General features: G+C 34.6%; 2 protein-coding genes across 5 annotated transcripts; one reads left to right on the top strand and one right to left on the bottom strand.

Moving 5' to 3' along the window:
* The first annotated feature begins 414 nt into the window (after nt 1-414).
* LOC107782266 (hypersensitive-induced response protein 1) lies at nt 415-6,775 on the top strand. Of its 4 annotated transcripts, XM_016603132.2 has the most exons (8): nt 415-662; nt 1,578-1,635; nt 1,784-1,818; nt 2,561-2,759; nt 3,044-3,164; nt 5,686-5,777; nt 5,875-5,971; nt 6,217-6,775. In XM_016603132.2, the coding sequence occupies exons 4-8, from the start codon at nt 2,571-2,573 to the stop codon at nt 6,576-6,578; spliced, it is 861 nt and encodes a 286-aa protein (XP_016458618.1). In that variant the 5' UTR covers nt 415-662; nt 1,578-1,635; nt 1,784-1,818; nt 2,561-2,570; the 3' UTR covers nt 6,579-6,775. The 4 variants fall into 4 exon arrangements, with proteins under 4 accessions (XP_016458618.1, XP_075099567.1, XP_016458617.1 ...); XM_075243466.1 differs by lacking the exon at nt 1,784-1,818 and having other exon boundaries at nt 1,578-1,658; XM_016603131.2 differs by lacking the exon at nt 1,784-1,818 and having other exon boundaries at nt 416-662.
* Nucleotides 6,776-8,076: 1,301 nt separating this feature from the next.
* LOC107782265 (mitochondrial outer membrane protein porin of 34 kDa-like) lies at nt 8,077-11,380 on the bottom strand. The gene is given in 6 exon segments (NM_001325336.1): nt 8,077-8,500; nt 8,681-8,889; nt 9,000-9,086; nt 9,420-9,530; nt 10,671-10,738; nt 11,262-11,380. Coding segments are annotated over 6 exon segments (831 nt in total). The 5' UTR covers nt 11,311-11,380; the 3' UTR covers nt 8,077-8,193.
* Between the last annotated feature and the right edge of the window lie 423 nt (nt 11,381-11,803).

Below are 11,803 nucleotides of genomic sequence, written 5' to 3'. Positions count from 1 at the left end.
GTGTCATTCACGTCGTTACCATAATACATTGTTGTTCCTATTGTTTGCTACTTGTTGCTTTATCTCCACTGGCTCTTGAGCCGATGGTCTATCGGAAACAACTTCTCTATCTCTATAAATTAGGAGCAAGGTCTGCACACACTACCTTCCCCAGACTTCATTTACAAGAATACATTAGGTTTCTTCTTCTTGTAGTTGTATAGTATTAGACATAATTTGATTAGGTGGCACAGCAAGTGTATTACACTTGTTTTAGGAGCGTGAGAGCTCTTTTTTCCTTTTAAAAATTATTTTCTCCACCCATCACCTTAAAGTAGTAAATTGAGCAACTATTTGGTACAGTAAGTAGAGTGGTAAATTTAAATCTTTCACTGCTGAGGCCGCAAAGCAGGCTAAAATTGTACTTTTAACCTACAGTGGGTCGTGATCCAAAGTTGGATAAAAACCAAAGCAGCAAGCAAACAATAAAACCGTGGGTCGGGGCACGAGTCACGCAAAAACCGTTCGAGTGCTACCATTTTCAGAATCATTTCTGATTTCAGCATTTCTTTTTTCTTAAAAAAACAATTATGTATAGCTGTATGTAGTCTCTGTTTATCTTCTTGAGCAAGAAATTGTTACTCTTTAGCCTTTGCTTCTTCACGCTTTTACTCACTTCACAGGTAACCGACCTAAATATGTGTATTTTTGCATGTACGTATGCAAATAGTTTGAATTTCCGCTATATTTGTTGACGATTTTGTGATGCATTGAGGTTATACGGAGTATTTTGACGGTGTATGCGTGCGATTCTTATATTGACATATGCGCTTATTATATTGATTTTCGTGTACTATAGTGTGATTTATTGTTAGTTCGTACAATTTCGATAACTAGGTTTTCTCTCGTGAATTTGAATAATTCGAATTTCTGGCGGCGTTTAGTTTTCTTTGTTTTTGAAATTTGGCTATTTTATTTGATAATTCTTTGGTGAAATGAGGTTATTCGGAGGATTTTAACTGTTTACACGTGTGATCCTTAATATAAGCGTATGCTCTTAGATCGAGTTCGCTTAAAATGTTGTGAATTGTTCTTAGTTCGTACAATTTCTTAGAATATAATTCAAATTTCAGGGGGGCGTTAATTTATCAGTGTTTGAATTTTGACTGTTTTTTATTTGTTTAAAATTCTGCGGTGAAATGAGGTTTGTGGTTAAGAATTTGAGGGTTTTCAAACTATTTGACAGTGTATATGTGTGATCCCGTGTGTGTATGCGCTTATATCAATGTTGTTTGATATATTATGAATTGTTGTTAGTTCATACAATGTTAAAAACTAGGTTTTCCTCTTTAGCATTTTGCTTCTTCTCGTATTTGAACACTTCACAAATTTTTTCCTTTACTGGCCTAAATATGTGTAGTTTTTGCATTTAAGCGAAGAATTTATCGTGTGCTTGAATTTCGGCTATTTTATTTGATGATCTGTGATGAATTGAGGTCTGTGATTAAAAATTTGAGGTTATTTCCAGGTACTTGATGGTGTATGTGTGTGATTATATATTTTTGCATGTATGTGAAGAATTTTCATTGTTTTTGTAGTTCAGATGTTTTATTTGATGATCCTGTGAGGAATTGAGGCTTCTGGTTAGGAGTTGAGGTTTGTCAAAGTATTTTGACAGTGTATGCATGATTCTTTTCTAAGTGTATGCACTTATGTCAATTTCGTTTGATATATTTGTGATTGGTTTTAGTTCATACAATTTTGAGAACTAGGTTCGAGTGAGTTAGATTATTTCAATTTTCAGGTGGCTTTTTATGCTGATAGGTGGATAAATTTTTGGTATGTTTGCATGGTCAGTTTACTGATACTTCATTTCTGATGAATTTCCTTGATCCGTCATAGCTTTCATTGTGTCCTGCATTTTCTGTTTTATGTGTATATTGGCGATTAATTTAATGCGAATTTTGCACTTAGTTGCCTTTCGGTGTCATGAAACCCAGGGGCGGATATTGTTTTAGTTATGTGTTCATCAGAACCCGGTGATTTGGCTCAAACCCTTTATGTGTTAAAAACTTCACTTAATAAATACAAATAACAGATTTCGAATCCACTAAATCAAATGGGTTGTGGTAGAATCCTCAACTCGAACTGTAAAATCCTGAATCTGCCTTGCTGAAAACATTGCATGCTTGAGGTATTTGTTTGAGAACTCTAACTGATTTTGTCGAACATTCCTAAATTTGAGCATAATCCTACTATTAAACCTTTTCAATTGTCAATTGTACTAGCAAGCTAGCCTAGACACCACCGTCATAAAAGAAGAAGTAATTGACTAGTTTTTCTTCTGGAACACGTCAATAAGATGCTGATTTTTTGTGTTGATTAACTGTTTTTGTTATAAGATGCTTCCACATGTAACTTTTTCTTTGACTTGTAACTAACGATCAGCATTCAGAAATGTTAGATTATATATGATAACTAAATGAAGACGTTGAATTTTAAGTAATATATTATGTATGTGCAACTTGATAATTTGTAATTCCTAATTTGCAAGTCACGCTTCTTAACATGATGCTTGTAGATTTTGAACTATGGGTCAAGCGCTCGGTTGCATTCAAGTAGATCAGTCAACTGTTGCTGTGAAAGAACACTTCGGTAAGTTTGACGAAGTGCTGGAGCCAGGGTGTCACTGTTTGCCTTGGTGTCTTGGGTATCAGGTCCCTGGTTATCTCTCATTGCGACTACAGCAGCTTGATGTTCGTTGCGAGACAAAAACAAAGGTACTTCTGCATTGCACTATATCGAATATCTAACTCGTTCTGATTTATTGCTTTTTATGACAGTTCTAAACTCATTGATGGTCTTCCTATTTGAAAATTGTGTTCATGGATCTATCACTAAATCCCAAAAGAAAAAATCTTGATCTAATTTTTGTCATTTTGTGAGGTTATATTAGTTTCTCCTTCCCCTGAACCTTATATCTTTTTAGTTCTAGTGAATGTCTCCTTTCTGCATCTTGCTAGTTTGATCATCACAAGACTAAGCATTGCTCTCGTTGTACCAGGACAATGTTTTTGTGACTGTTGTAGCATCCATTCAGTACAGAGCGTTAGCAGAAAATGCAGCTGATGCATTTTACAAGCTCTCTAACACCAAAGGACAGATCCAGTCCTATGTTTTTGATGGTATGTTCTGAGATCTATGCTCTCTAATTGTTGCCATGGAAAGATGAGGAGCTTGTGGATGAAGTAGTATAAGTTTGACTTCATTTTTGCCCTTCCTCTGCCTCTAATCTACTCGCAACATAAGAAGTACGAAAGGGCTGAAAACAGGGATGTGTTGCCTGCCTCCTCCATTTTGTGTGGAAAGGTTCTTTGATTGTGTTCTTGCCCTTTTATCGATACCCTGGAATATGGAGAACTCTCACTTTTTCACTGATTAACATGTGAGAGGTCCATGATAAGCTTCATGTCCTGCTAAATAAGTCCTTTGGTGAACAAAAGATGTTCAATAGTCTCTATTGATGTACAACAACAACCTAGTAAAATCCCACAAGTGGGGTCTGGGGAGGGTAGAGTGTACGGAGACCTTACCCCTACCCCGAGGGAGTAGAGAGGCTGTTTCCGGAAGACCCTCGGCTCAAGAAGACGAAAAGAGAGACAATATATCAGTACTATCGACAGAAAACAATAGAAATAATGACAGCAACATAAGAGGCTTCGTGACTGTTATATATATATATCATATCATATCATCATACTATATTATAAGTGGGAAGCCTCAAAGATAAAGTTGAATTACTAAATTACCCATTAAAAGTTAAGCGACTAATTTACCCTTTAATTAAACACTTTTATATTTTTTTAGTACAAAAAAATAAATTTACCTTTCAATTAATTGTAATATTATATTAAAATAAAATAAGATAAATAAATCCATACATGGCCGGCTGCAATTCTCACTTGTTATACCCTATTCAAGGTGTTGGAATTCCTTTCCTATTCCAATACTTACTGCAACCTTTAGAATGCCTATTTAATGTTTTGGAGTTAACTTTCAACAATAATTACAAACTTTAAACTAATATTACTGGGGAAGTTGAAGTAACTCTATACAATTTACATCAACCATTTTTCATCATTTATTTATTTGTTAAGTTAAATCATGTTCAAATATAAAAAAAATGGAGAACTAAGTCAATTAAGCAATTGTTCCTCCTGTCAAGCCATTATCATTTTAACAAAAATAGTTCTTCAAAATGGCATATCTTTTCATTGTCTGCAAAACACAAAACCAAAATATATGAGCCAAATCAGGTAAATTTATTTCTTTTTCAGATACTTTTATTAGTGTTTTGCTAATTCTACAGTTTATTAGGATATTTTACCTTGTTATGCTTCTGCGTAAAAATTCCTTGATAATTCAAATAATAAAAGGAAATTTTGTGAAATTCATGAAACATGCACCATAAAATTTTTTAACCTATTTGTGGTGCCGTTTCTATCAGTTCTTTAAACCTTACTTTCATTTTCTGTTTCATTCCCTTTCCTCTTTTGCTTTTTTATTTTTCATTTTATGATTTGATAGCAATATTTTTATTTTGTTACTTTTTGAGATGTATGATACATCATCTTCGATTGCATTTTTCATGTTCCTTTAGCACAATTTCTGAATGATCATATGATAAATTATCATTTAAGGTAATTTTCTTGGTGCCTTAACATACATGCAAGAACTTACATTTCATTAATTTTTAGTAAAGCTTTACATATAGTATTGCATCCAGAAATCTTTATCTAATTATGTAGTAATCAGAAGTAATATAATTATTTCTTAAGTACTATTCTAATAATGCGTTAATTAATTATATGTTTATTATGCATTCTAGATTACTGTTGTGGTTCTCTATTTAAAAACTTCATCTTTTTCTTTCATTTTTACGATCATCTTTATGAATTCTTAGATAGAAGGAAGCCAAATAAGTCAGCTCACCGAGTAGAATTTTAATAACGAATTTACCAAGACTCATTCACTCTTTCTTATTTTCTTTCTTGAACCTTTTTTTTTCTTTCTGTTAAAGAAGAAAAATATTTTAACCTTTAGTTAATCATATGATTATTAATTTTTTTTTTTGTTTTATAGTCATTTTTATAATTCACCTTAGACAAAAGTTAGAAATACATATCAATTTTGAGAGAATTCCAACAAATAATATACCAAGTATTCATAATATTTTATGGTTGATAGTTCTCTTCCTCAGAATTGAACTAATTAAAGCTTCTTCTTTTTTTTTTCTTGTAGATCAAATTAGTTGAATAGGTTCACCATTGATGAACTTGAGCTTATATTCTTCCTTTTTAAAATTCGGTATTATTAATTTGAGCTTATTCTTTTTTTTTTAAGAACAAATCGGTCGAATAGGTTAACCATCAATCAATTTGAGCTTATATTATTGCTTTTAAAATTTCGTGTCACATACATATTTTAATATTATCTATATTATTTTAAAAAATTATACTAATTGATATGGATATACGTGCAACGCACGTGTCTAGAAACTAGTGTGTGTGTGTGTATATATATATATATATATCTTTTCTGTTTATGTTCGAGATATTTGTATCCAAGTAATTCTTTCTTGCTATGTAGCGCAATGACTTTTTTATACTGAGCTTGAGGTATAACGCCTATCAAATCTCCTTTTAGTTATAAGGGCCAGTGTGCCACGATTGGGGTTGGATGCTGCATTTGAGCAGAAGAACGAAATTGCTAAAGCAGTAGAGGAAGAACTTGAAAAGGTTATATGATTTTTGCCTTAACGACCAGTTCTCTGTTTTGGTCTCTTTTCATTTTAATTATGCTAATATTCTTTTCCTTTTTCCTTAAAAATTGCAGGCTATGTCTGCTTATGGGTATGAAATTGTGCAAACCCTCATTGTGGATATAGAGCCAGATCCCCATGTCAAGAGGGCAATGAATGAGATTAATGCTGGTAAGGGCGAATTACATCTGAAGATAATTTGTTCGTCAATTGGATATCTGAATTTTAAGTGCTTGCGACAACATTGAGCTAATCATGTTCTTCTTGTTTCTTGTTCCTTTTTCACGAAAGGTGGTTGCATTGCCTAGACAATGACTGCATGCAATATTCTTTTCAGAAACCGTAACTATTTTTTTGTCATCTATTGCCTAGTGGTGCATGTGATTGTTCTGATACACCTTTGCTGGTGAAAACAGCTGCAAGACTACGTGTTGCTGCGAATGAGAAGGCCGAAGCAGAGAAAATATTGCAGATCAAGAGAGCTGAAGGAGAAGCTGAATCCAAGTATTTATCAGGGCTTGGCATTGCTCGACAGCGTCAAGCCATTGTGGATGGTCTTCGAGACAGTGTGCTTGCTTTCTCAGAGAACGTGCCTGGAACAACAGCGAAAGATGTGATGGACATGGTTCTTGTTACTCAATATTTTGATACGATGAAGGAGATTGGAGCTACTTCCAAGTCATCTGCTGTGTTTATTCCCCATGGACCAGGTGCTGTCAAAGACGTTGCTTCTCAAATCCGCGAGGGTCTTCTTCAGGCTGAAAGTATTCAGCATTAGTTTAACAAAGCTAAGGATAATTGTTAGTCCTGTGTGGTTCGTTGCTTTTAGTTCAGTCTTGATACGGTAGCTTTACTTGTGTTCGTGCTTATAGAATCCATAGATTGATGCATGCCACTTTTGGTTTTACCATCTGGTTTATAGGTTGTTTATCAACTATGCTGACTAACGAAGTTTTGCAGTTGATTATATTGCTATACGATGTGTCTCTAGGCATTTTTAGGTATTTCCTTCCGGAGAGTAAATGTCATTTACCTAGCCTATATTATCTGCTAGTAATTGAATTACCCAAAAGTTCCCTCCTATTCCGCCTTCCTTCTTATTTTGTATTGTACATTTTTCGCCTTTGTTTTGGTAGACATTTAACTTTCAACTATTCCATGGTTCTTACATATAACTTCTGAATTTATTTAGAAGTAATTTACGACAACTCTCTTTCCTAGTTATGACGAAAGAGGATACAACTGGTTGGTCCAGCCTATTCTTGAAATAAATTCGAAACTCCAGGCAGATGGCCAGTGGCCAAACGAAACGAAAAAATGGTTACATTTTTCACATAATCTCCTCTCTTGTAAATAGGCTAAAAAATTGTACCTTCTTTTTGTAGCACTTCGCTCCTCTTCTTATTTATTCTTATATTTTTTCTAATTTAGTTCTTCTAATGATCCAATTCAAGCACAATCAATAAGCCTTCTAGCTTCCGTTTCTTTCTTTCTTCCCATGCGTCTCTTCCCAAGAGTTGAAATTCTGATCTGTATATTTTGTGGCAATATATAAGCAAAGCAAGAGAGGAAGTTTGTTGAAGCTTGAGTGAGGAGATAAATACAGTAATGATCATGCTTTTATCATGTCTAGGTTCTACCCCTCCAACAAAAGAACGAATTAGCTATTTGAATAAATTAAAAGGTAAATCTTGTCAGAGTAAATTGAACATGACATATTTCCTAGAAAGATTTGGCTTTTCCGTTGGTGTGAGAAGGAGAGGAGGCCTCTCTCCATTTGCGTAGTGCAGCCTAATGAATGACGGTTGAAGTGGTACTCTAATAATTTGCTGTTTTCACAAGAATTAGGTGTTGGGAGAAGAAATGATGAAGATCAATATTCAAGTGGTATTCCTCTAATAATTTGCTGTTTTCACAAAAATTGGGTATTGGCAGAAGAATTAATGAAGATCAATTTTGTATTTTCTTTATTTATAGAAAGAGCTCGGCTCCTCCTTTATATGCTCAATATATTTCTCAAAGCCTTAGACCGTTGCATTCCCTCTGTAACAAACCCGCAGTAAGCCTAAAAATCTCCTTAAACAACAGGCTAGCTAATGACAACCAACAAACAATTACAGGAGTAGCGAGCAGAAACCTTAAACAGATGATGATCTTCAAAAATTGATGCTTTTAATCGGACTAAAATCTCGAGCAGAAACCTCTCAAGTGTTTAGGGATAAGGGGCACCCATCATCAGTTTCAAAAAAGGGGAATAAGAATGTACGAACTCAAAATGACAAAGACGTTGGTTGAAGCAACCACCCTAGAATTATTTTTACAGTCCAGAACCACCAAATAAATTGCCACAAACAAGTCTTCTAACTAGAACCCCATGTCTATAGGTGATTGTCCTATGGCTTGAGAGCCAAGGCCAGTCCAAATTTGGCACTTTTGTCAACAGCTTTGGTGTCCACTTCTCCTGAGATGGTGAAGAGTGACTTTGGACGCCACTCATGTTGGATCAGAGCATTTGCCTTGCCAAGGTTGTTAACTCTTGCCTTCACAGTGGTCAAAGGATCCAACTGATGCTGAGTTCCAACAGTGATGGTGTTCTCATTGGTACAGAAGCTGTGTGTCACCTCAGCACTAACAGCAGTCATAGTCAGGGGACTGACTATGTGGTAGTATGATGCACTCAACGCGTCTCCCTTGTCATTCCTGATATGTCACAGTACATCCATATTGACAAGTAAGCTAATCAAACACTGAATTACGCCTTTTGTAACAAATCTTAAATGCTCAACGGAGCATGGAAAGCAGGTTGACATGTTAAATACACCCAACGTGATAATACATGTCAGTTCTCAAGAAAGATATCCTACATTAGTGAAAACTCACAGATTCAAAGAAGCAATGAGGTCGGTATTTGTGAAGCTCAAGCCTGCATTACACTTGGTGATAGCTCCCACCTTGGTGTCAAAGGATAGATCAGTTCCCAGAGAGAGAAGATTAGTTCCCACAACACCAGAGAAGTTGACAATGGGGTTAGCTGTCAACCCAAGACTGGTGCTAATCCCAGCATAGTCATGCAAATATTGAACTTCCAGCTGTCACGACCAAAACAAATAACAAAATAAGCAGCAGCAATACAAATCGACTCTTTCTTATTTCTATAACATTTGATAGCAAACAAAGCTTAAAGGAAATAGCTGTTTACCTTTGCAGAACTCTGATCAGGAATTCTGAAGCTAAGAATTGTCTTCAACCCAGGAGCAGCTTCATCAACCGTAACAGTTGCCAAAAGCTAGCGTTGAGGACAAAATCAAGTCAGCTTACGATATGTGTGATGGCAGATATCTCAAGAATAAAAAGACAAATAAATTTGTGGTATATACGGTCTGAGAGTCGAAGAAAGAAGGATAAAGAAAGTACATTAGAAAACCAATCTATAATTGATCAAAGAAAGTTTTTAACGCTTGCAATATATGTCTCTGTTTGGGTTGTTCAAGGCACTTGTTGAGTCATAGCTAGAGGCCAGATGTACAAGGATCATTGTCAATAAAAACGATAATGTGACACACCACAACAGTAAGAGGCAAATATATCCACTTAAAAGGGAGTAAGCAGAAGTGCTCACATTTGAGTTTGTGTCTACTTTTATATCTGTTGTAACATTCTTGTTCTTCAATTGAGTGTTAACATCAGCCAGAAATAGATCACCTTTCTTCAGTCCTGATGATGTAATAGCCTACAAAAGATGAAGAGGTTTAAGTTGCAGAATAAATTGTAAGAAAATAGGATAACAAAGTACACGGATATATATCTCCACATATTTCAGTGAGTCTATAAGTACCGGTGCACGAGAAACTTGCAACTAGAATCAAACTAAAGCACGGTCAATATCCAGAAAATTTTCTGATGCAAAATGGACGGTGGCAAACAGCTCGAAGCTAGAGGTTACTATCATTTCCTTCATATCAGGACATAGGATGAGAAAACACCAAAATTCCAAAGTTCAGCAAGCACAAAAGATAGCATGTGTATCAGATAAGATATCACTACTCGAGTAACTATGAGAATAGAAAAAAGTGCTTTGAATTTCTACACATATTAACCATCCACGTTATCCTTTGGTTAGCAGGAAGTTACACACGAATTATAGTGCAGGAAGATGATGTTTATTGTTAAATTGGACAGAAGTTTGTTTCATTGGCCAGTCCATTAACTCAATATGGTTTCTCTATGTGATTAAAAATAACTAGTAATATTTAAAATCATCAATTTAAATTATCTCAAATAATTTAGTTATCTCAAATTAAGAATAATTTCAAGACAAAATTTAATATTTTAGAAATTTCTTTATAATTCGAAAACCGGCATTACAAAGACTAGTTGAATAAATGAGAGCAAGAGTTGGTTAGCTAAAAGTAACAGTCTAGATGACTTTTTTCATCATGATATACTCTATTGCAGGTATTGTAATACGCTTGTTATCCACAACTGAATTTGGAATTGAATTCAGTATAAACATCAATTACCACATAACTAATGCAAATACTATCAACATGGAAACCAATAATGACAACAAACACCTACAATACGGACAATATGTGGTAAAAAAAATGCTCCGTAATGTCTAATATTAGACTACATGTCAGTGAATAATTCAACCATACATGGATACAGATGTCTATGTGAATTCACTCATGAAAAAAAAAAGTAAATGTCCGTGAATTTATATTAAGTTAATACACGGAAAGAAAATCAACGAGCCAAATTTTCTATCATTGAACAGCCGCTGTCCAGTGTCACACATGGATATATAGAAAAGAACTCTAGCTAAAGAGGATAAAGAACAGATCCTCATCAAACTAAAGAGAAAACTCACAACTCCAGTAGGAGAGTAGGTAGTAATTGTGAATTTGTGGTCAGTCTGGTAGTCCCTGTACAGAAGATCTGTTCAACACAATACACAAACACAACATCACCAAAAGAAACAACAAATCACAAACCAAATAAACGAAATCAGTACAGCATTTCATCTATCGAACAGCAAAACTTAATTAAAAAAACTATATACAACTGCCTCTACTCTGGACATGTATATACCTACATACTTGAAACTTGCACCCAATTACCTCGAACTCAAACGAACATATATGTAATAAAACTTTATCAAAATATTTAGAGATACCTATACATTACACACACTCACTCACTGGTTTCATATTCTAGATCCATCTCCTCGCTGAATGAATATATATATATGTATACATATATATATATATATATATATATATATGTATTAAAATGTACAATCACTAGTTTCAAATTGCAGATCCGCATCTCCACCAATTATCTCCAACTCGAACTACACACACACACATAAAATGTACACATACTAATTTCAAATTCTAGATCCCACTTGACTGTAAGATTTTCAAAAGAAAATATCAAATAGGAGTAAATAGAAACGAACCTCGGGCCCTCTTGCCGATATCGGAGTAAAGTCCAGGTCCCTTGCCCATGTTTCAATCTAAAATTGAAGAAGAAAAGAAAATAAATGGAGAGAAAAAGCTCTGTAGCTATGGAGAAGCTGAGTGAAAATGTGGGGGAGGGGGTATATATACAAAAGCCCTAATTTGTATGACACTTTTGAAACGGTGTTACTGCGTGTACTTCGAGTGATCTGGACCGTTATATTAAGGCTCTGTAGTGTTGGCGTTTTGCTGAACGGTGGATTGTGGCGATGAGTTGTGGAATGTGAGGACACGTGGCGTGTAATAGTTTAAGTGTAGTGCTGGTTTGGAAGAGGGGTAGGATTTTTTTATTTCTTTGGCAACAAGATAATGGAGGACATGTATTGTTCATCACGAAAAGGTTTTTTGTACAAGATTTGCTTATTCAAATCTGTGTTCAGTTTTAATTTTAGATTAATTTACAAATTATAAAACAATGACAATTACAAAAAAAAAAAAAAACATATCGTAACATATTAAGTTTACTTTTATAAAGTCAAAT

Source organism: Nicotiana tabacum, chromosome 22 (genome assembly GCF_000715075.1).
Source record: "Nicotiana tabacum cultivar K326 chromosome 22, ASM71507v2, whole genome shotgun sequence".
Classification (NCBI taxonomy): Eukaryota; Viridiplantae; Streptophyta; class Magnoliopsida; order Solanales; family Solanaceae; genus Nicotiana; species Nicotiana tabacum.
The sequence above is the reverse complement of the archived record's forward strand: the minus strand, read 5'-3'. Positions and strand labels throughout refer to the sequence as shown.